Raw genomic sequence first — 21,192 nt, forward strand, 5'->3', positions numbered from 1 at the left:
CCGTACACCTTACTTCAAGGGATATTCAAGGTCAAGATATTCCTGTTTCAAGACTGGCAAAAGTCTTTTGCAGCAAGCTTGCATGTATTGAACATTGATTTTTCCAGTGCCAAGCTGAGCTCATTCTCACCGGGCTCAGTGATTCTGCCAATGAGTAAGATTATCTTCGTGGCATCTCCTCCTACTCCAGCTACTACAGTATGTGCATAACGAAGCTTAGAGAAACAGCTACAGCAGTTGATGGCTCGAATGAGCGTCCTGCATATCAGGTGGCCCTCATTCTTCGTGGTGCTACGAATCGCCGGTACTGTTGTGACTCAGCAAAAGAAAAATGTTCACTCGCTACCACCGTTGGCACCCTCGCCAGAGCCCACAACCCGGATTGCAATTTGATTTCAAGAAAATGTTCGAATATGCAGCGATCAAAAGGAAAGGAAAAGGAAAAAAGAGAAAGCAAAGAGCCAGTGAGCAAAACTACGGGCTCTCCCGGTGGAGAGCCCGCAGAAACCCTTCTCAGCCCGACCGTAGGGCATCCTCGAAGGATTTTTTGCGATTCAAATAAGATGGCGTTATATGGCAGAGGAGATGGTTCGAACACCAGCCCCTCGGTAGGGCTGGCAATCCGCCGGTGTTGCCACTGGACTATGCCAGTCTTAACACCGGCGGATAGGAGAGATGTTGCAGTTATTCATTATATAGTATCCATTTCTATGCTGCATAGCTCTAAAGCAGATCGTCTGCAGTACACGCGTGATGAGAGTAGTAGCTTTTCATCCGATCAGGCCATTCAGTGGACGCATCAGTATCGGCGACAGGCGTTAGGTACTCGCATGGATCTGCAACACTGTAATTCGAGGCTGTCCTTGAGATACTAAGGTCATTTGTATCTGAAATGCCTAAGGATATTTTTTAAGGTAGTGAATTGGTTTCTATTGCCAGCCCTCCGGCATTCGAGTCTCACTCTCAACCTAGACAAGTACAACAGAAGTGTTACTACTTCGATTTAAAGAGATAATTTAACTAAATCTTTTATAATTATAGCTAGACGCAATATAAATACAATTAGAGAATCCGGCTATTCTTATATTCCTTCAATCAAGTTACGCTAGGACCAGGGTAGAACTTAATGGTGGTGTTCCCGCGTAGTTTTCCTAGACCCCTGATTTCAACGAAAATTTTCTCCACGACCCTGACCGTTCCAATGAGACTTGCAACAGTTGAAAAGATCACTTAGTGTTCGCATTTAGCTAACTACGGGTCTTTTATAGACCTGGTTGACTGATTTCTGGCATGTTTGCCAGGAATCTACTGGAAGTTTGCTTGTGCCCGGCTCGATTTTTCAGTGTAACAGGGCCCATGACGTAGTATATACACCTTTAGATATCACAAAGAAAACTTCTTTCTATTGCTCAGCCAGAAGTTTCCGCTTGATTTACGAAAATGAGTGTATGAATGGTGAGTGAACAGCAACGCCAAACAGAAAAGCCTCAGTTCATCCGTGAATCAATGTAGAAAAGTCCGCCCGCCCATCTCCCACACTACCTCACCTATCCCATCCCCTTATTCTTCCATCTCACTCTCCACCAGGCTCCGCACCAACCGCCGCATAAACAGCCCTCTCAAACGCATTCAACAACTCCACCGTCTTCTCATCTCCACACGGCAACATATGCATCGCCTGCAACCCCGCCACCCCACCCTCCCTATCGATCCAAAAATAATAGTTCCGCATCCCGCTCCACGCAATACTCCCGCGCTTCCTCCTCCTCCCACCCTCCACATCCTCCAAATTCAGCAACCCGCCCAACCCGTACTGTATCGCCGCCCCGCGCGGCACGCCGCACAGCGCGCCCGGGTCGACGTTCTCGATGCTCGCCAGCCCCTTCCTGCTCTGCGCTGATAGCTGTGGCGAGAAAATCTCGTCGACCATGGCGGTGCTGAGGATGCGGCTGTTCTTCTCTTCCTCATTCTTCTCGTCGTCATCGTTGCAGCAGCGCAGGATGGCGGCGTAGATGGCGAGCAGGGCGGGCGCGGTGGCGACGAGGCCGCCGCCGCCGAAGTCGTCGGCCGTCGGCGCCGAGGGGTCCGGGATGCGGTTGAGGATGCTGCCGGTGGTTGCGTCGCGGCGGAACGTTGCGGCCTGGCGGGCGAGCAGAGACGGGTGGCGGTCCGGGTGGTAGAGGATGGAGTCCGGGGAGAGGGAGAGCGGGGTGAAGATGTTTTGTTGCATGTAGGCGCCGAGAGGCAGGTTCGTGACGCGTTCGATCTGGCAGTGATGCTTTTATTTAGAGTAACTCTTCGAGGACTTGGGGGATTGGGGGCAGGGAAGTCGTGCGTACCATCAAACCTGCCCAGTCCATGCCTGGAGAGTACATCCATTTTGTGCCGGGTTCCTCGACGAGGAAGAGCTCGTATGCTTCTTTCTGAAATTACTGTGTTAACCTTGTTTGAGAAGCACCCCAATGGCAGATCCATCAAAGGTATGCGTACCACCGTGGTTGGATGAGGCTGAGGACCACGCAGTTCCTGGTACTTTTGGAGGGTCGGACTTTCGAACGCGTACGCAATACCGCTGTTGTGCGAAAGCAAACGCCTGAAGGTCTTGTATCAACAATACCATCGTTCACTGTTCATCAAAATGTGCCCAAGAGGAGGGCTACACGAACCGCAGAGTAACAGTGTTCTTCGCGGGCACAAAGATTGGTTCGTCACTCTCGGTAAAGCCGGTCAGGATTTTGGGATTCTTCCATTCCGGCAGAACATCCCCGATGTCACCGTCCAGTGTCAGCAGACCTTTATCGACGCACTGCAGAGCCGCGATGGTGGTGATGAACTTGGTCGAGGATGCAATCGTCCACAGAACGTCGACGTCGTCCGACGGATCGGCGTTGTGGCCGGGCTGCGCGTCATCGCCGAAAGTCTTCAGATACTTGAAGGTTCCTTGAGAAGCATCAGCGCTACGCCTGCATCAAGCCGGCGCTGCATACCCGAGCGGTTCACTGCTCCGAAGGAGACACGGGGCAGCGGAAGTGCATCCGGGCCTTGCGGGTTGAGGAAGGTCGCGACAGTGCTGTTGAATGACTCCATTCTTGCTGTTTACTCTCAAAGACAACTACTGTTGGCTGCATTGGATACTGCAGAACTCGGAAAACTTTATATTCAGCGCTGCCAGTTGATCACGCGCGATGACGTGCAGGAGGATTCAGCCCGCGGTGTCGCGAATTGGGCAATCGCTTACGCCGGTGTCCAATGTCATGGCCGCCGTGAGAACGGCGTCTCATCGCGTAGTCCACCATCCTCGGTGCTTCAAATGCGAAACGGAATCCAGATCGGGCACGGAGAAGAGGACTTCAATGATAAAGATGCTACATCTGATTCTCTGGTCTGATGGTGCGGTGACTGGCGTGCAGTGATTATCTTGGGTCTGATGTGCCATCGCCAATAGTAGCACTATCTTTCCCGAGGGGCTAAAAAGAGAGTATAGCAAACAATTCACGAGGAAGCCCATCGTCTCTCGAAATGAAGTCTACTCAGCTGATAAATAAGAATGTCTCACTCACATGACTTGTCTTGTCAGTCAAGTCTACTTAATTACATAGCTATTATTAATTCGCATGCCGGGAGCCTGTTTTAACCCTGCAGAGCTAACGATCGATGAAAATGATAGTGAAATCTTTCGGTAACTTTTATTCCTTCTTCTTTTTCTTGTTCTGCGAATCAATTAAAATGCGAATGTGAAATAAGGGGTTCGTTCTCGTGTTGGTAAACGGACTGCTCAAATATTTATGCACTCCTTGTATACCCATGATCGGACTCATCTCTTTCACTACGCAGAAGTCGTCGTCATCCAATAGGGGCTCACAGGAATCAACCGAGAAAATAATTCGAATGTTGATGTTTCTGTGGTATTCCAAATTCCTCGCGCCGGGTTCACTTCCGACGAGCAGTAACGGGGCTATAATGTATATCAAGAGTTTGAGTACAGAAGGAAGTGTTCATACTGAAGAGACTACACTTTGGCGGCACCACAACTTAAATCCATGCTGTAGTTTGGAACGATTTTCCGTCGCTAAGTGAATATGTTTCAAACACGCAAGATAGTTCCTACATCAATGCATGGTAGTATTGGGTTGGACCAAGCTCTACGGATTTAAGCTCCTTCTGACCAGTCGTTTTGGACTTGTCGTTCGGAACCAAACCCGAGAGTGCTCGGGCCTGTAGCAATACCGTGATACAGCAGACCGTTCCCCCTATAAGGACCAAAAAGGAAATAAACAAGCGAACAGGGATTTTCAGCTGGTATCTTCTGACTAGGCGCCCTATCAATCAACTCGTTAGGCCAGAAGCTCCAAACAAAACAGGAGTCATTTGATCTCCTAAAAACATGATAGAACCACTCAATTGCTGAATCGCCTGTACAAGACCAACGACGGAAAATGATGTGCTGCCAAGCCGGCTACTATTGCCACGGCGCCCCGAGGGTTTGGTTTTGGTGGTACGATGCTGGGGATCCTCGCGTTTCTCTCCCACGCGGTTAACAGTAACCCGGTTTCCGGCTGGGCGGGGCGCATACACGACTCAGTTATACGAGATCTTGCCAAGACTAGTTTTTTGACACCACCATCGTCGCAATGACGCGGCCTGACGAGAAATTTGTTTCGATCGACGGTATGGAGCGATTCGAACGCTGAGTCATGTTATGAAAGTCGGAAAATTTAGGATCCCCAGATCGGGAGCCCCACAGGCACGATTCATTTCCGTATCATGATGGACCGGACTTCAATGCCTCTTTTGACCTTGCACAAAAAAAATGGTGATGTTTTCCGCAAAAAAACTTTTTAAACGTTGCTACTATCCAAGGTGCTATAGATACACTCCTTGATCTCAATATTTACATGATATGAACAAGAATACAATGTTGGAACAGTCTAGCTGTACCAGTTGTCGAACTTGTAGCTGACCTGTAGGAAAGTTAGCGTCTCATTCGAAATTTTCAATGGATCAGTCTAGACTTACGTAGCGGGTATCAATCTTCTTCAGGTCGGGAACACCAAGGTTGCCGGCATCAATAGCGAGCTCGTGCTTGAAGAGGTCGATGGCCTTGGTGACACCCTCCTCACCGTAGACGTTCGAGTACATGAAGGGACGGCCGAGACCGACAGCCTTGACACCAAGAGCGAGCAGCTTGATGGCATCGGCACCGTAGCGCACACCACCGTCAGCGAAGACCTCAGTCTTCTTGAAGACCTCGGGGGCGGTCTCGTAGATCTCAAGGGCGACCTCGAGCGGCGAGGGGCTGCCGTCGAGCTGGCGACCGCCGTGGTTGGACAGGTAGATGGCCGGGGCGCCGAGCTCGACGGCCTTCTGGGCATCCTCGACGCTCATGATGCCCTTGGGGATGATGGGCAGCTTGGTCATGTTGCGCAGCTGCTGAAAGTAGTCCCAGGTGAAGTAGGTGTACGAGGCATCAGCCGAGCCGACGCCAAAGCGGGCGGCACGGTGCCTGTTGCCATCGGCAGCCGAGTCGACGGTCAGCACGATACCGGCGAAACCCGCCTTCTCGGCAGTCTGCAGCTGCTCGCGCACGGCGTCCAGGCTGTCCTGAACGTACGTCTGCTGGAACAGCAGCTGGCCGGCCTTCTTGGCCGCCTGGATCTCGGCCTTGCTCTTGCTGGAGAAGTCCGAGACGATGTACAGAATGTTCTCGGCGGCGGCGGCCTTGACGAAGTTGACCTCGCCGTCCTCGTGGGCGTAGCCGGCCTTGGCGCAGGGGCTGATGAAGAAGGGCGCCGACACGTTGTGTCCGAGCAGGGTGGTGGGCAGAGTCTGCTCGATCTTGGTGATGTCGACCAGGACACGCGGCCTGAAGCGCACGCGGCCGTAGGCCTCGAGGTTGTTGCGGTACGACCACTCGCCGGCAGCGCCGTTGCGGTAGTAGGTGTAGCTCGACAGGTTCATGTAGTTGCGAGCAATGTAGTCGAAGTCAGGGAGGCCAACGACCGAAGTGATGTTGGGGAGCTCGCCCGGCTGGAGGTCGGCCAGGACATCGGCGATGCCAGTGTCGGGCTCGTTGAGGAAGGGCCTAGTCGCGAAGGCGAACTGGGCCAGGAGGGCGACGGAGAGACCTTGGAAAAGCATGATGGAATTGTTCTGGAACGCCCAGCGTTCAAAGAATGACAAGTAGTGGGAAGTGAACAGAGTGCGTCGTGATGAGGAAGTGAAAATGCAGGGTGTGAAGAAGGATACTTATATCGAAAGGCTGAGGCCTAGGCGCGTCAGGCAGGGCTCGACGCCATGTGCAATCCGGCATCTCGTGAGGGCTGGATGTCGGTTAGTCTGATAGGAAGTGCTCGGCGGCGCGGAGGTGATGTCAAAGCTCTGGTCGGCACTGCTAAATTGGGGAGGCGTTGGTAGCGATAGCGGCGCATCGGGAGGCGATCGAGGTGCCTTTCGAATTAGCACAGCCTGATCAGGAGCCAGGTTAAAGCGGAGGGTACCGGTGGTTCTAGAATTCTGAGTCGCAGAGCGTTTGCGAAACCAGGCACGAAGCTTGGCGCTGTCTTGGCGGCGGCTGCGATTGGGCCGTTTGGATGACGTTGAAACGGGGCTCTGGGAGCGTTAATGGAGATAAATGAAAGTGTCGATCCGGACCTTCCTATAAGGCTGCAGGCAGATCACGTAACCCGCGGCGCACTTTCCGCGTCGGCCTGAACCTTGGGGTTGAGAGCCACAGTGCTGGTAGGTTTAAGCATACCAAAGCCATAAGAAGTTTATCTCTCCGATAAGCCCAGATAGGCAGTCGCTGCTCGCTTTCGCGTCCGACTCGAACACTCTTGCCGCTTTCCCTCTAGCAGTGATTCCGATGGGAGGACATTTCCAATCAATCCGTAAGCATGCCCGCCAAGCGCAGCCGAGAGCGGTACCGCACGTAACCCGCCGTCCCCGGGCCGATGCAGCGGCGGAACGCGGGCGCAAACGGCTGCCATGCTCCGCTCGAGTCAGTGGTGCCGGGAGCAATTCTCGCACCGCATCCGATGATTTGACGCCGCTTACGCGCACAGGGCGGCTACGCTGCGGACACACCTCCTGTCACCTTCATAGTCGAAACCGTTTCATCTTCCAAACGAAAAACTTCTTCCACTTCGCCACCGGCGCGCCCTCCGCCCGCACTGTATTGCTTGCGCGGCGTGCGGATTGCGGCGCGAAAGACACGTCAGGAGAGCCTCTTGCTTCGCCCGTCGGCCCGCCGCATTACCATTCCGGTGCCGGGGCCAGTTCCTGCGCGCTTGCTCTCGCCAACTTTCCCCCACAGAATCCTACCGCAATGAATCCGCTGCAAGCGGTGTCGGAGAAGGCTCGGTAAAACATAATGGGCCCCGCTGAAAGAGCACGTTTCAGCCCTTTTGCGATTAGAGTGCTGTCCTCTCACTAAACATAGGGCTACCGTGGGGCTCTGTTCAAGCCCAAAACCAGGAGATTGACAAATTGCCCATGGTGTGGGTACCAACCACAATATTGCCCTTTCCCTGATTTTGTTCCCTTGGGAAGTGCTTCCGCGGCCTAGTTTTCCGCTGTTTGAACACGTCGCAGACAGACGGCTTCCCGCAGTCTTTAAATGACAAAGGCGTGACAGGAAACTCCGCTGGTACCGAGGGGCACAAACAGCAGAGTAGACGATGCAGTGGCGCCGGAAGCCCTTGCCTGGCCTGATCATGGAAGATGAAGGTGCGAGGGGCTTCGTCTGCGTTTTTGTCCCCACTCCACCGGCGAAGAACATCCGTCAAGCTTTGCAGACCACTTGGCGCATGATCCGCCCCTTAGACCACGAGGCCTTTGGAAAACTGCGGAGCCAACACGTGGAGTGTCATATGGAGATGCGTGGTTTTCGCAGGGGTGCAAGATTCGTGCGGGAGAATTCGGAGCTACCACTTCCCTAGGGAACAGCTTCGGAGCCGGACGCAAAAAAACATGAGAACACCTCATTCCAACCCATCGCATCGTCTATCTGTGGCGCCTGTACTATTTGCTGCGCCATACCCGCCCAGAATCCTTTTAAGACGCCTTTGCAGGCATGCTAGAGAACGTGCATGCATGCATGACTCTGGACCTTTATCTTATCTCGTATATAAATTGCTTTCATCCCCAATGCTCACGTACTTTATTTAGTGCAGTACCTGCCCCGCTGTATTCCTCTCTTTGGACATTGATCTACACCCTGTCTTGTACTAGCCCCCTTCCATCCCCCTTCTTCGGCTGACAATAATCACAATGTTTATGCTTATAAATCCTAATATATATGTTTGCTGAGCATTCACATGCTTTAGATTCTTAGGTCCTCACGGGAAAAACCTACCCGCCAAAAGGAGAAGAGACAGAAAAGGCACACCGGGAAAGTCGGCAAGTCTGACGACACTTGGCTGCAGTAGCGTCATTACGAAAGGTTATCACAGTAGCGAACCAGCTCTGGTAATAGCGGTTAGATCCTTCGAGACTTTCCCAGACCCAGCGAAGCATTATACCCTCAACGTGACCTGACAGGTACTCCAGGGGCAACACGTAAATCTTTGGGCTCCTGTTGGGGATTGAGCTCCATGATGGTGGCTACGGTCCTGTTTTAGTGACTTAGCGAGTGTGACCGACTCGTTCAGCTAAGATGGAGCAATATTAGATACCTATGACTAATGGTAGTGTATTTCCTGCTCTTGGACTTCAGCCAGCCGTCAGAGGGAAGCACGCGAAACTTGTAATATTACATAATATCAGCGAACGCCGCCGTGCTTGAGTTGTTTAGTGAGTGAGGTAGGCTGATATGTCCGTTGAAGAGCCTTCAGCGGTCACCCGTAGACTTTTCGTAATGACAAAGCGGAAGCTCGGAACAATACCTGTTATCAAACGGTGGGGGTGGGGGCGGCATGTCACGTGGTAACATTCTCGCTTTGTTATACATAAATGATTGATCATAGAACGATATTATCAAAGAAAGTGGTAAAAGGATAGAAAAGAAGGTCTATCTTCGTCACAATAACACAACGGCAAGATTCCGATTGTCGAAATCAAACCGCAGTTCCGCACTATTTTGTAGTCTCGCATCACCGAAACCCACATTGATTGCCTTTGAGTTCACCCGCTCCACTTTCACACACCCCTTACAGTTGTGAAAAAAAAACAATACTTAACGCTTACATCGCTTATAGAATCTCGTCCTTTTTATAGTAATAATTCATCCTTAATCAGTAGACTAAATAGCGCACAGTTGCATACAATTGATCAAGCAAGAAGTTCACTCGGAATGCTGATAGAAATTATTAAATAGGGAAAATCGCAGCTATAAAGGATAGCATAAGTCAAGTTTTCTCATCAAACAGCTACCATTGCAATGCCAACCTCACCCACTCATTATTCATTTGTACGGAAGCGTGCTGCTGTGATGTCAATGCAGACCATCAAGAAACCCTTGCCCTTCTCTCTAGACTCAATAGGGCTCTGCAAGCGCGCACAATATACAACCTCACGTCAACCAAAAGCCATCACTCAATGATTAGAGACAACTTCCCGCCGAAAAATGCTTTTCTTTCTTGAAATATTGGTCTTCCACCGGCTCCATGGACCTGGCCCCGAAATTTAAAAGCAATGGCCAAAGAAAACAGCGAATGGTCTACAATGACTCCGAATCGACAGATACTGTCTTGTCTGTGTGTTTGCCTCTGCCTTTCGCATATTGATGTGTGTGAAAGTCTGCGTACTTGATTGCTCGTATATTGCAGCGCGTTGTTGCTGAGATTTTTCGACGCGGAAAAGGCCGGGGAAGCTGCGTATTGGAGGACAACTTTCTGACCAATGCAATTCGGTCCATCGGGAGTGAAGCTCAAGTGTGAATTGAGGGGCAATAGCTGGAGCTGAAGCTATCGTGTCCAAAGAATGCCCGCTCAACCTCACAGAACGTTGGTGCCGGCCAAATTGGCGTGGATAATGTTCGTGGTGATCGTAGTTGTGTTTGGGGTGGTACTTTTGCAGTTGAGCTTGTCCGGAGGGATGATGACGGCCAGAAACAGATAGTGGAGGATGTTGGTGTCTATGCGGCTCATTGTGTGCGAGCTCCGGGGGCCCAAGATATTTAGAAGAGTCGCATGTGGTGTTGGCAGACTTGGTGTTGGAAAACCACTGGAGGGGAGGCGTAGACTCTTTAGATAACAGTTAAACTCGACTAGATTTCCACCGCTCGGAGAAATGGAAGGGAGCCATGAAGCTTTCGTAAAACTAAGCGTCATTAGATGATGCGGTAGTGGGGAAGGTAAGGCCGTGCGTGGAAAAGAAAACAAAGAGGACATATGTGAGCAATCACAAAACGACGAACGTCCAAGTCGATGAGCGAAGTTTCCAGATATCGCAGCTAGGCAAGTTAGTTACGGCACACTCCTGAGCGAAGTTCTCATGGGCAGCCAGCGTTGCATTCGACTGGGTTATGAATATTTTACCAGTGAACATTACACTTTTCGGCGGCTTTCCACCATCAGTTGTACGCGATAACTTATGATCTCGACTTTTCGGTAGGCATAATCGGTGATTCAGCGACTGGTTGTCATGCAACTACGATACTTCTAGGGGCACAGAGGAGCGTAATGGGGTCTTGTCCAGATGAGCCGCAATAAGTAAGCAAATGCTTTCGAAGTCTTTGCTTCATACTAATTGTAACACGCTTCCGTTGAAACGAGTATCTCTTATAATGATTCAGCTTTCCAGGTACGAGTGCATCTGAGTTCTAGCGGCTGGGGGAGGAGACCAACACCAATTTCGGGGTGGGGGGTTGCATCTTGTTAGCTGCTTCAGTATCAGCGGTCAACGAGTCAATGTCCGAATTTGCTTGGATGAAAGCTCAGCATGATCCTCAGCGAAAAATAATGGGAGTCGGAAGCGGGGATTTAATATATTCACGGTGGGGCTATGAGAGGAATCGGGAAACGTTTCTAGGAGCAATGCAGTCAGCATATGCAAAACTGGTGTGGTTATTTCAATTGATAAATCGCTCAAAAAGCAAGTTCGCTAAGTTTCGCCCTGCGAACCATACAACCGATGTGAGAATAAGCTGGTTTGCCTCCTGCAATGCAACGTCGGAGAGGCGGCAACAAGCCAATGACTTAGTTGCTAGACAGGACGCGGTTCCGCTGCGGCAACAATTTCTGTATTCGCTTGTTCCCGTCCTCGCTGACGCTTTCCAGCCCACCCTCCTCATCTCTCCACACTCGACTTGGTCCCAATCTCCGTGGCCGAACACATGCGGCGGCGATGTCGCCATCCGCGGATTTCATCCAGACCGATCGACGGGACGAGCTCCGGGCCCCGCATCGTGGAGATATCGAGGGCGCAGTGCGACGTCTTTGCGGCACACCCCGGCCAACGAATGATTGCTCGCAAATCTCGTCTTTGTGCGACATCCGTTGCCAGGATCAAGCCGCTTTCCGCACCGCTGGGCCAGAGATTCCTCGCGCTGCTTTCTCACCCGTAGAACCTGCTTGCCAAGGTCGCTGGCCTCAACGTCGACAATGACATTGTGCGATAAATCATTCTTCAGCCCGGGTAGCCTGAAACGTCGCCGAACTCCTGCCGCTTCCCACCGCCCGTTTCCGATGTGAGGTGCCTGCCGTCGATCTAACAATCTTTGGCCCCGATGCTGTGGTCAATACCCTAGGCAAGCGCATCGGGGAAGAAGAATCAATCTCCGTACCCGCCTCACTTCCATCCTGTCTGCTGCATGCCCTTGTCTAGATGCACAATCAGAATCTGGTCTGACGGCTGAACATTTCCGCCTGAGAGCCAGAGCCGCTGTCTTGGGAATGCCGTCCCTGCAGCGATACCGCAGTCCTACCAGCTTGATCCCTTCAACGTAAATGCATGCCTTTCCCCGTTGGCTCTTGCATCCGTATCTTCTCCTCGTTGTTCGTTCCAAAAGCACTGGTCCCTGGCCCAGCAGCACTGCAGCGCCCAGTTGCCGGTTTCTTTTCAGCTTTGCGTTGCAGAGAAGGGTAATGCTGGAGGCCGCGCTCGCATCGCCATGGCATCATCCTCCACTGCCGACGAGGATAGAAGGTGGATTGTGCTCACCATGGTGTGCTTGGCTTTGACGCTGGGGTTGTCTTCCTTGGCCCTCCGCGGATACGTCAAGCTACGTGTGCGCAAGATGGTCACAGCAGATGACTGGATCATGCTGATCGCCGGAGTGAGTACTACAGGAATCTCTCTTCATCTATCTCGCATATCTCCTACCCCGATAGACTTTCACTTCAAGCAAAGCTCGAGCCACATGGTGGCCGACTCCACCATGCTCCGCGGCTTCTAAGCGCCACCATGCGCCATGCTGCAGGTTCTCAAAGCCACTCGGAAAAAGGAATCCTCTACTAACAGCTTCAAAGTTGCTGTGGCTAGGCTACATGGCCTCCCAGATTGCTGCGTGCGCAAACGGATTCGGCGCCCACACAGCGGACCTGCGCCAAAACTCGTACTATTATGTCGTTGGCACTGCGCATAATGGCGACGTGGTGGAAGCGCTGCGGGTACATCACTTCTCCTGAAACTTCCTGCTGACGCGTACCGCTGACATCTTTCAGTTCTGGTTCGTTTCCACGCTTCTCCACATCGGGACCACCGCCGTCGTTCGCCTCAGTGCTAGCCTTACAGTCCTTGGCCAGCCACACCCTCGATCTACGTTCCGACGCTGGACCGTCATCCTCAATCTCGCCATTGTAACACTCGCCAGCATCGCCTTCGCTGTTCTCCTCGCGCTCCAGTGCACTCCGCTCTCGGCGTACTGGTCTCGCAACCGGGCCGAGGCCTCATCGCCTTCCTGCCATTTCGCAACCACCGTGGTGCAGCCCGGGTGGTACGGTTTCGCCGCATTGAGCCTCGTCGCCAACCTCGTCCTCGCCTTTTTCGCGCTCACGCCAGTGTTGCAGGCAGGCCTATCCTGGCGCAAGCGCGCCCCGGGTGCGGTGCTCAATCTCTTCTCCGTCACGTAAGGACCCGTCACGTTTTCGCATCAACCGTCCGTCCCTCCATCGCCCCAAACAAAAAGCGCTGACATTGTCACCACCCCGAGCTCAGTAGTGTGGTCATGTCTGCGCTCCAGCTCGCGCAGGTCCCGACGCTGCGGGATACCGCGGACCTTAGCTTCGCGGCCGGCGACTTCGCTTCCTACGCCCTGCTCGTGCCGTCGCTGGCGCTCGTCGCAGCGAATCTGGCGGGGCTGGGCCCGTGGGTGAAGGAGCTGGGCTGGGATGCTGAAGGAGGCGAGGCGCGCTGGCGGGAGGGGAACAGAGGCTTGCGGATGCGTACGTTGGGACGAAGGAGAGGGCGGTCGGCGATGAATGTCATGAGAGGACATGGCGAGGAGGGCGATGAGGCGGTGTTGGAGGCGGCGATCGAGGAGGGGCTGGGCAGGTTGGAGAGCACGGGAGCGGAGGCAAGGGCTGCGTCGGGGTCGGAATTGGGGCGTGAGAGGGGTTGATAGAGAGTAGAAGGAAGGGAGAGGATTGTGATACCCCATCTGTTGTTTTCTTCTCGGTTTCGTAGCTGGCGTACAAGAAGTATATATCATCCAAGAATGGATGGTGTTCGTCTACTTTCCATCCTTTCGGGCTATCACGCCTCCCTGTCAAAAGGCTTTTGTAGAGGTGACTATCCATTTCCTTCACCAAGAACGACATATGTGGGTAGATGAAGCTATCGTCCGGACGCAAATGTACAATTAAAAATTGTGCATTCAAGTAGAGATGGTAGCTTTAACTGGCCATGACATGATCGAGATTCAATTTGCGCTAGTAGCCCCCTCTGTAAGCGCCAGCTATTACTGCCGTCAAGATCTAGCCCGATTGGGAAATTTCTTTTCTCTAGCGCAATAGCTACGCGAGGCTGGCCCAACGACAAACTTCAAACTATAGTAGACAAGGCACAATGCTGCCGATAGTGTTGACTGTGGTGTGTGTTATTGGGTGGGTGTGTGTTGAACCATGTTGGTTTTCGTTGGCGCCAGCTGTGAGACTAGCGGTCGCGACGCCGTGTCTGTTGGAACGAGGGGTGGGATGGGTGGAAGGACGCGACATACATCACGGATCAGTGCGGGTGAATCATGGCACTTTCAGTTTCTGGAAAGTTCAAGTGGCCGCGACGGAGGTGGCCTGGGCAACGGGGGTCAGTTGCCATAACCATCTGCGACGGCGCATATCTGCCGGTCGCCGGTTTTCTGCGCACCATCACCTAACCACCCTCCTTCGCGCCTCTTCTTCGAAGCTTCTGAATTTGCCGCTGTTCTTTTGACGCAATCGCTTCTCGCTCACCTGGCTCATCCGACCAGTCAGAGTCGACGTCACAACCCGCGCACGCACGTCCACGTTTTCGCGTTGTTCAACAACATCCTGTTACGGTCGCGACATGGCTGACCCACCCAACATTGCCGGCGACATGTCGAGCGAAGGATCTCAGCAGGTACTGTACTCACAACGTGTTTTCTGCTATGATTAATGTCTACTCTCTCACTTCGCTCGGATCAATCGGCTGGGTGGCGCACTTTTTCTTCCGCGGAGTTTGGCTGACTGAACCTCATTTGCAGTTCCACACGGACACCCCACCTGACGAGGTTGCAATAGCGAAAGACGAGATCCAGTATCGTTGGAGCAAGAAGGCTGAAGACTGTATTCCTCCGATGTATCGGCCCTCCGAACCGCTTCCAAGCATCGTCATCATACGCATCTCCCGACTCGCACGCATGGCTCCTGGCACGAAAGGCTTCAAAGTTTGTGAAAAGCTCGTCATATCATCAATTCTGGATCGGCAGCGCACCTCAGGCAGCGGTAGCGCCTCCTTCGTTCGGGAGGCGGATCTGAAGAATGCTTTGAGCAAATTGGTCCAGCTGCTCAATGCTGTCCGTGATATCAACCTGGCGGTCTGTCTCCACAGTTCATTCCTCCAGGGTCACAAGCTCGCGTCCAACGATCCCTATGACTGGGGATTCGAGACCGTTGTTGCCCTTTGGGATCTAGTGAAGCTGGCTGCTCCCACCCGTGTCAAGCAAGCCGGCAACCTCTGGCGCTCTCACTTTGCAAAGAGACTCAGAGCGCACCCCAACAGCCCGAAGCATGTCATTTCTGCCGACTTTCGGCTTGCTATCGATGATCTCAAGAAGCAGCACACTGGCCCCGATGACAGCTCACTTGGTCTACGTAGCCTCACCCACCATGAGCAGCAGCTAGGGCCCACTCCGAGTGGACATTTCTGTACCACTGGAGCCATCTTCCAACCGGCCCTACCTCCTCCTGGGATTCTCCTGGCGATCGGAAAGATGTTCTACTACGCCCAGAGCCACCGCGACTCTCACTTCAAGACCATACCCATAATCATGACTCAGGAAATGGCATCCAAGGGCATTTTCCATGACAATACGGGCGCGACTCGGCTGGGAACGTTCCTCAAGCAGGACGGAAGGAACTATTCGTACAAACATTTCTATGTCAACATGACTGCTATCCTGGAGCTGGAGCAGCGATTCGGAAAGCCATTCTACGAAATTTTCGAGTGTCCAGACATTCAAGCTCACCAGGCCCTGCGCACGGCAAAGGGCATCCTCCCCACCTTGGCCGGAATCACACGTCGTCACTGCATCGACCAGGTTGAGACCCTCAAGAAAGTCTGCAATGAGTATTTCGACAAGTACCCTGATCCAGAAAAGTCTCGCACGTTGACGACCGAAAACGTTCGCCACCTCAGCGAGCAATTGGCAATTGCGGCCGCTAAAAATGCTGATGGCGTGAAGTACATGGGATGGCCCTCGCTCGGCGGCAGGGCTGCAGGACCCGCTACTCCTCTTGCCGCTCCAGCCCCAAAGCAGCAGACACGCCGCCGCATCCGCGAAGCCTCACCTACAAGTCCCCGTGAGCAGCCAGCCACGAAGAAGCCCAAGCCCTCCTCCACCGTGGCTGCCCGTGCGGCTTACGTCGCCAATCACGTCCCCGGTCGCGACGCGATCCTGGATCCCTTGCCATCTCGCCGCCCGGCAGCTGTCCAGCTTATCGCTGCCGCCATCAGGTCCAGGCTCATTATGACGCCGACCGGCATGCGCGAGGTCGTTCCCACTCGCTTCCCTGAAGTCAGCGCCACCCTCACACCTGCGCCGGCATCGCGCCACATCCAGTCCGGCTTTTCTGCAGAGGGAGAGACCAACCACCGCATCATGGAGGATCAGAGTGAAGAAGTTGAGTCCGACCTTACCGCTGGTGAAGTTCAGACTACCTTGGAGCATTCCTCTGTGCCAGACAGTTCCCTCGTTGTTCACCGAGACACCCCGGGCGAAGATCCTGCCGAAAGTTTGGAAATGGTCGGAGGAAGTGCTGATGAGAACCTTCAGGCCGGCATGCAGCTGTATGCGGAGACCTCTACTGACTCGGAAGTGTTTACCAAGCTCGGAGAAGAGTTCCAGCAGAGGGGCATCGCCACTGCTGAAGGCCTTCACTCACAGATGCAGGTTCAAGCAAACCAAGCCGAGAATGCTCGTGCTTCCACTCAGACCGAAGTTCAGGAACTGAAGCAACAGCTCCAGCAGGCAATGGACAAGATCAAGGAAACCGATATCAAGGCAGAGACGGCAGAGGAAAGGGCGAAGAAGGCCGAGAAAAGGGCAACGGAAGCTGAGCAGAGGCTCGAGCAGAAGGTCAAAGATCTGCAAGAGCTGGCCGAAGGTTCTCGTAGGCTCTGGACTCAGCTGTTGGAGATTGCTAGCGATTAGTTGCGAGGCACACAGTCTAGCTTTCCACAGGGGAATCTTCTACCAAGATTCTGACTTTGATGTTCTTTTGGTTTTTTCAGGTTGACCTGGGTTTCATTCAATCGGTTTACCCTTGAGCAAGTAGCCAAGTAGCTTTACAATTCAAAAAATCTCAAGGGAGTACTCCATGAAGATGGAGCCTGAATAATGTCCTTTCCGGACGCTGTGTCGGAAGGTTATAGAGACGCTCATGTCTACGCCAGTTCACCTCATTCCCCTTTCTTTCGGCCACCTATTATCGCACTGCATGCTTATGGTGTACCCTCAAATTTCTGCCATCGGCTTACTTTTTGTGTCTACGATAGTTGTTAACGGTGCAAAACACTAAAGGTGAGTTTGGGGGCGCCGTACATATATCGATGCACAGGCAACATTGGGAGAATCATAATGGACTCTCCTATGTAATCCGAAATTCGTAATAATGGCTGTATCAGGCATTCCTGCGAGCTTCTCCTGCATTTTCGCTATGGCGGATTCCTGGTCGAGTATCCGTGCATCTGCTTCCTTGAAGACAGTATTGGTCGTAATTTCTGTGAACCGGTCCAATTGCGCTGCGTGTTGGGTGATAGTCCGGAAGCTTGACTGGTCGTTCTCGGCATTGCTCATTTCGGGGTCGTGGTGGGACTCGGTTCCTTGGCCCTTTCGCCGCCGTCTCAGAGTCCTTGGATCGCTTAGGCGACATTTCGTTGTCGCTGCCCTCTGTCTCCTCGCCGAAATATGCGCTTAGAAGTTTCAGGTACTTCTTTTCTGTCAGGATCGCGATCTTCTTTTTCTTGTTCTTTGACGTTAGCGTGGAACAGGGTGCGACTGACATCGAATGGCGTTGATGCGGTGGACTTGGGAGCGAAATTGAGGAGGTGAACGGGTGATATATTGAGCTACCCGAAAGAAAGCGCTAAATACCCCCTTTGGTCATCGCGCCTGCCAACAGCGTCTATTCTGCAGATTGAGCTGCTGCTCTCAAGTTATGTGTTCGTCATTTTACACGTGAGGACTTGGTCAGAAGGTCAGGTGGAGAAATTGGACGACGCAAAGGCAAAGAATGAGAACGACAAGGTGTGGTGAGTCGCAATTAGGCCGTGGCGTAGGTTGGATGTGGCTTCAGTCGACCTGCCATTTTTCCAACCTTATAAGTGATACCGGCGAGTTTCTAAGTTATCCACGAGAGCCACGTGCGTATGGCTTAGTCAAGATCATGTATACTTGGACTACGGTGAGAACCTCCGTTCGAACCCGACTCCTGGGGCCGCATTTAGGCCATATAAAGCAAGTCCACTAGAACTGTGATCGACCTGCCCGAGAGGGTCGTGTTGGCATGCGTCGAGTGGGGATGCAGCTTTAGAAAGCGAACTTTTTTTTTTAGTCTCCTAACTATATAATTCTAATAGACGCTATCTCTCCTCCTAGCTACTCGCTATTTTCTTTTAAGCTAAGCTACTATAGATAGCTTATGGGTCATTCTCCGCATTCATCAAAGGGCCAGTTTCTTTGTCTTCTCAACGCGGGCGGCAACCCTGCAAAATATTATAAGCTACCAGATGCGCTAGATAGCTATAGGCGCGCTCGAGTCTGACTCCAGCTAAAGCGCTGTGAATGAGGTCGCTACGGCTATGATTGTGTGTGAACCTACTGCACAGCCTGCGATGCTTTCATGTCTATGAATGCGTAATTCTTTGTCTCCCCAAACCGAGCGTCCACCCCCACGCAGCGCTACAAGCTACCAACAAACTTACTCCTCGCCCTAATCCTCTCCCCATACAACACCAACACCCACGGCACCATCGTCAGCGCCAGAGCGACGCCACCCAAGCAGCTCCCTGCCGCGCCGTACCCCATGTCCACAAACATCCGCCGCGTCACCAACGTCAAGACGCCGCCCAGCCCGTTCCGGCAGAAGCTCTGCGCCGCCAGCGCGGAGCTCGCGAAGCGGCCGTACGCGTCGGACAGGTAGTTGAAGACGGCGAGGTACACGGAGAAGACGCCCATGGTCGCGACGCCGACGGCCAGCACCGGCACGACCCAGTGCACGTCGTCTGCGTCGCCGCGGCCGGCCGCCGTCCAGCCGAACAGGAACAGCCCCGCCGGCAGCAGCGCGCTCTCGACGCAGCTGAAGTACAGCCGAGCCTCTGGGGGCGGCGCATCGTTGTGTGGAATGAGGCCGCGCTGCCGTGCCCACCGCTCCTGGTAGATGCTGACGGGCGTGATGACGACGGCACCGGCGCACATGGCGGCGAAGACGGCGTTGGACTGCGCGAGTGTGAAGGCGTGCGTCGTGCTGAAGACGAGCGGGACGGCGGCCAGCGCGACGTAGAGCGTCGCCCATGCGAAGGCGGCCCACAGCGAGAAGAAGAAGGCGACGGTCTCGGTGAGGAGGAGGTGGAAGGGCCGCGTGAGGGAGGTCGTGATGGTGGCGGCGAGGCTGCCGCGCTGCTGCTCGTCTTGCTCGCTGCGCCACCGGATGCGCGTCGGCGGCGACGGCGGCGACGGGGGGTCGCTCGTCGTCGTCGTCGTGGTTGCGGGTGAGGAGGAGAGGCGGGCGGCGCGCTCCATCTCCTCGTGCAGGGCGTTGAACTCGGCGGCTTTCCAGCGCAGCAGGACAGAGGCGCGCGTTTCGGGGAAAAGGAGGATGAGAAGAGCGACGAAGACGCCATCGACGATGGCTTGCGAGTAGAAGATCCACCGCCAGGTTGTGTACTGTGCCGTGAAACCGGATGCGATTGCGCCCGTGCCGATTCCGAAAAGGGCAGTGCATGAAAACAGCGCCATGGGCGTGTTGCGTTCCTCCGGCCGGTAAATGTCTGATATGACGCCACCCACCATGCTTGAGTATGTCGAACTTCCCACACCGGCGAAGAATCGAGCCAGAAGCATCCTGCACCGTGTAAGCGAGACGACTTGGACCCCTATTTGTTTGTGTACTCACCCTGGGTAGGATCGAGTGAGTCCACAGCAAAGCTGGCAGACGACAAACAGGAGCCCAGTGCCAATGAAGACCGGTTTCCTGCCGTTGACCTCTGAGAGAGGGGCCAAGGCCATGGGAGCCAGAGCGAATCCCGTTGTAAACATGGTGATGCCGACCAGTGTTGCAACATTGCCAATATTCCAGTATGCAGACAGTTGCTCCCGGGCAGGACTGTACCCACTGGCCGCGTGTGAGGCCAAGCCTGAAGCAATGTAGCACATCCAGGAAACAGTGATCCTGCGCCATTTGGACATGTTCTGGGGCGACCGAATATTGTCATGTCGAAGTCGCTTTCTCTTCTCGGGACCTTGGCTATTGAGGTGTTGTTGCACTTCCAACGGAAGAGGAGTGTCAAAGTCGATATATCGGTATTCGACATGCCCATCGGGTTCCTCGTTAGAAAAGGCGGAATCTTCCTTCTCATCCATGTCTGTAGGTCTAATCTGTAGAGAACATATGGGGACAAAGGACTCACCGATTTGCGATATTCCTCTATGGTGCATTTCCTTCAGCATATATGTGGCATGAAGATGCTCTTATCTTGATTACAAATGAGCTCTGTTGATTTGCGTGACTAACTGACTCGGGAATGAACACTTGGTCGGGAGCAAAAACACCCGGTTATTCAATCATTGAGCCTCGGGATTGCACCCGACACGCGTCTAAAGGCTACAGTGCTTCTCTTCTCCAAGATTTATAAGAAATGCACTTCGGATAGTGCGTTACGTTCCAAGGGAGGGCACTATGACGAAGATATCGATCTAGATTGGGTCAACTCTCAATATCCCTTAGGCTGTGCTCTCTTCACGTGGGTGTAATGACATTTGGAGAAGCAATCACAAACAATTGATCAGCGTAGCATACTTTTGACGGTATAATTTGTAAAAGAGAATCGTTCACTGTACCCGTTCCTGAGCGGATGTGGGCTTTGCAGCTCTATTTCATGACATTTCTCTATACGAACTATCCGAGGCTTGGCTTCGTTCTCGGATTCACAACACTTATGCCTTGCGCAACTACGTCTTTAGTCCTAATAGCGAAAATTGTGCAGGAAATTGCGCCATGTTCTGCGGGGAATTGTGTCATATTTCTACGTGTTCGGCACAATGAGTGGAGCAGTGAGCTACCCCAATTTTCTACCCCAACTTACTCCAACAGCTACTACTTCAGCGATCTCAGAGTAATTTGTCAGTGGAACCAATGGACAATAGATGCATGCTTCTACTCAGCCTATCTGCATTGTTCATCGAAACTTCAAACTCTAAACAATTCAGTCGATACTGGTGACAACGAATGTTTTTGTTTCTACCCATCATTCCTATGTAGTGAGATATATGCACCAAGTTAATGAAGATGCCACTAAGGGCATGACTTCGTATAATAATCTATCTACGTCCCTTCCCCGCAACATGCCCATACAGGA

General features: G+C 53.0%; 5 protein-coding genes across 5 annotated transcripts; 2 read left to right on the forward strand and 3 right to left on the reverse strand.

Annotated features, from left to right (window-relative positions):
• Positions 1–1,573: 1,573 nt before the first annotated feature.
• Positions 1,574–3,087, reverse strand: LTHEOB_4082 (Beta-lactamase; the record flags this gene model as incomplete). The annotated part of the gene is made up of 5 exons (XM_035513077.1): positions 1,574–2,278; positions 2,340–2,423; positions 2,491–2,593; positions 2,667–2,940; positions 2,988–3,087. The coding sequence occupies 5 exons, from the start codon at positions 3,085–3,087 to the stop codon at positions 1,574–1,576; spliced, it is 1,266 nt and encodes a 421-aa protein (XP_035375475.1).
• A 1,841-nt stretch (positions 3,088–4,928) lies between these two features.
• On the reverse strand, positions 4,929–6,138 carry LTHEOB_4083 (FMN-dependent dehydrogenase; the record flags this gene model as incomplete). Its single annotated transcript, XM_035513078.1, has 2 exons — positions 4,929–4,961; positions 5,017–6,138. 2 exons carry the CDS (start codon positions 6,136–6,138, stop codon positions 4,929–4,931), a joined length of 1,155 nt encoding a protein of 384 aa, XP_035375476.1.
• Positions 6,139–12,049: 5,911 nt separating this feature from the next.
• On the forward strand, positions 12,050–13,498 carry LTHEOB_4084 (Fmn-dependent dehydrogenase family protein; the record flags this gene model as incomplete). Its single annotated transcript, XM_035513079.1, has 4 exons — positions 12,050–12,214; positions 12,408–12,548; positions 12,603–13,006; positions 13,099–13,498. The coding sequence occupies 4 exons, from the start codon at positions 12,050–12,052 to the stop codon at positions 13,496–13,498; spliced, it is 1,110 nt and encodes a 369-aa protein (XP_035375477.1).
• A 923-nt stretch (positions 13,499–14,421) lies between these two features.
• LTHEOB_4085 (uncharacterized protein) lies at positions 14,422–16,768 on the forward strand (the record flags this gene model as incomplete). Its single annotated transcript, XM_035513080.1, has 2 exons — positions 14,422–14,475; positions 14,600–16,768. 2 exons carry the CDS (start codon positions 14,422–14,424, stop codon positions 16,766–16,768), a joined length of 2,223 nt encoding a protein of 740 aa, XP_035375478.1.
• Positions 16,769–18,517: 1,749 nt separating this feature from the next.
• LTHEOB_4086 (MFS transporter) lies at positions 18,518–20,197 on the reverse strand (the record flags this gene model as incomplete). The annotated part of the gene is made up of 2 exons (XM_035513081.1): positions 18,518–19,679; positions 19,731–20,197. The coding sequence occupies 2 exons, from the start codon at positions 20,195–20,197 to the stop codon at positions 18,518–18,520; spliced, it is 1,629 nt and encodes a 542-aa protein (XP_035375479.1).
• Between the last annotated feature and the right edge of the window lie 995 nt (positions 20,198–21,192).

The sequence above is a fragment of the Lasiodiplodia theobromae genome, assembly GCF_012971845.1.
Source record: "Lasiodiplodia theobromae strain AM2As chromosome Unknown scaffold_10, whole genome shotgun sequence".
NCBI lineage: Eukaryota > Fungi > Ascomycota > Dothideomycetes > Botryosphaeriales > Botryosphaeriaceae > Lasiodiplodia > Lasiodiplodia theobromae.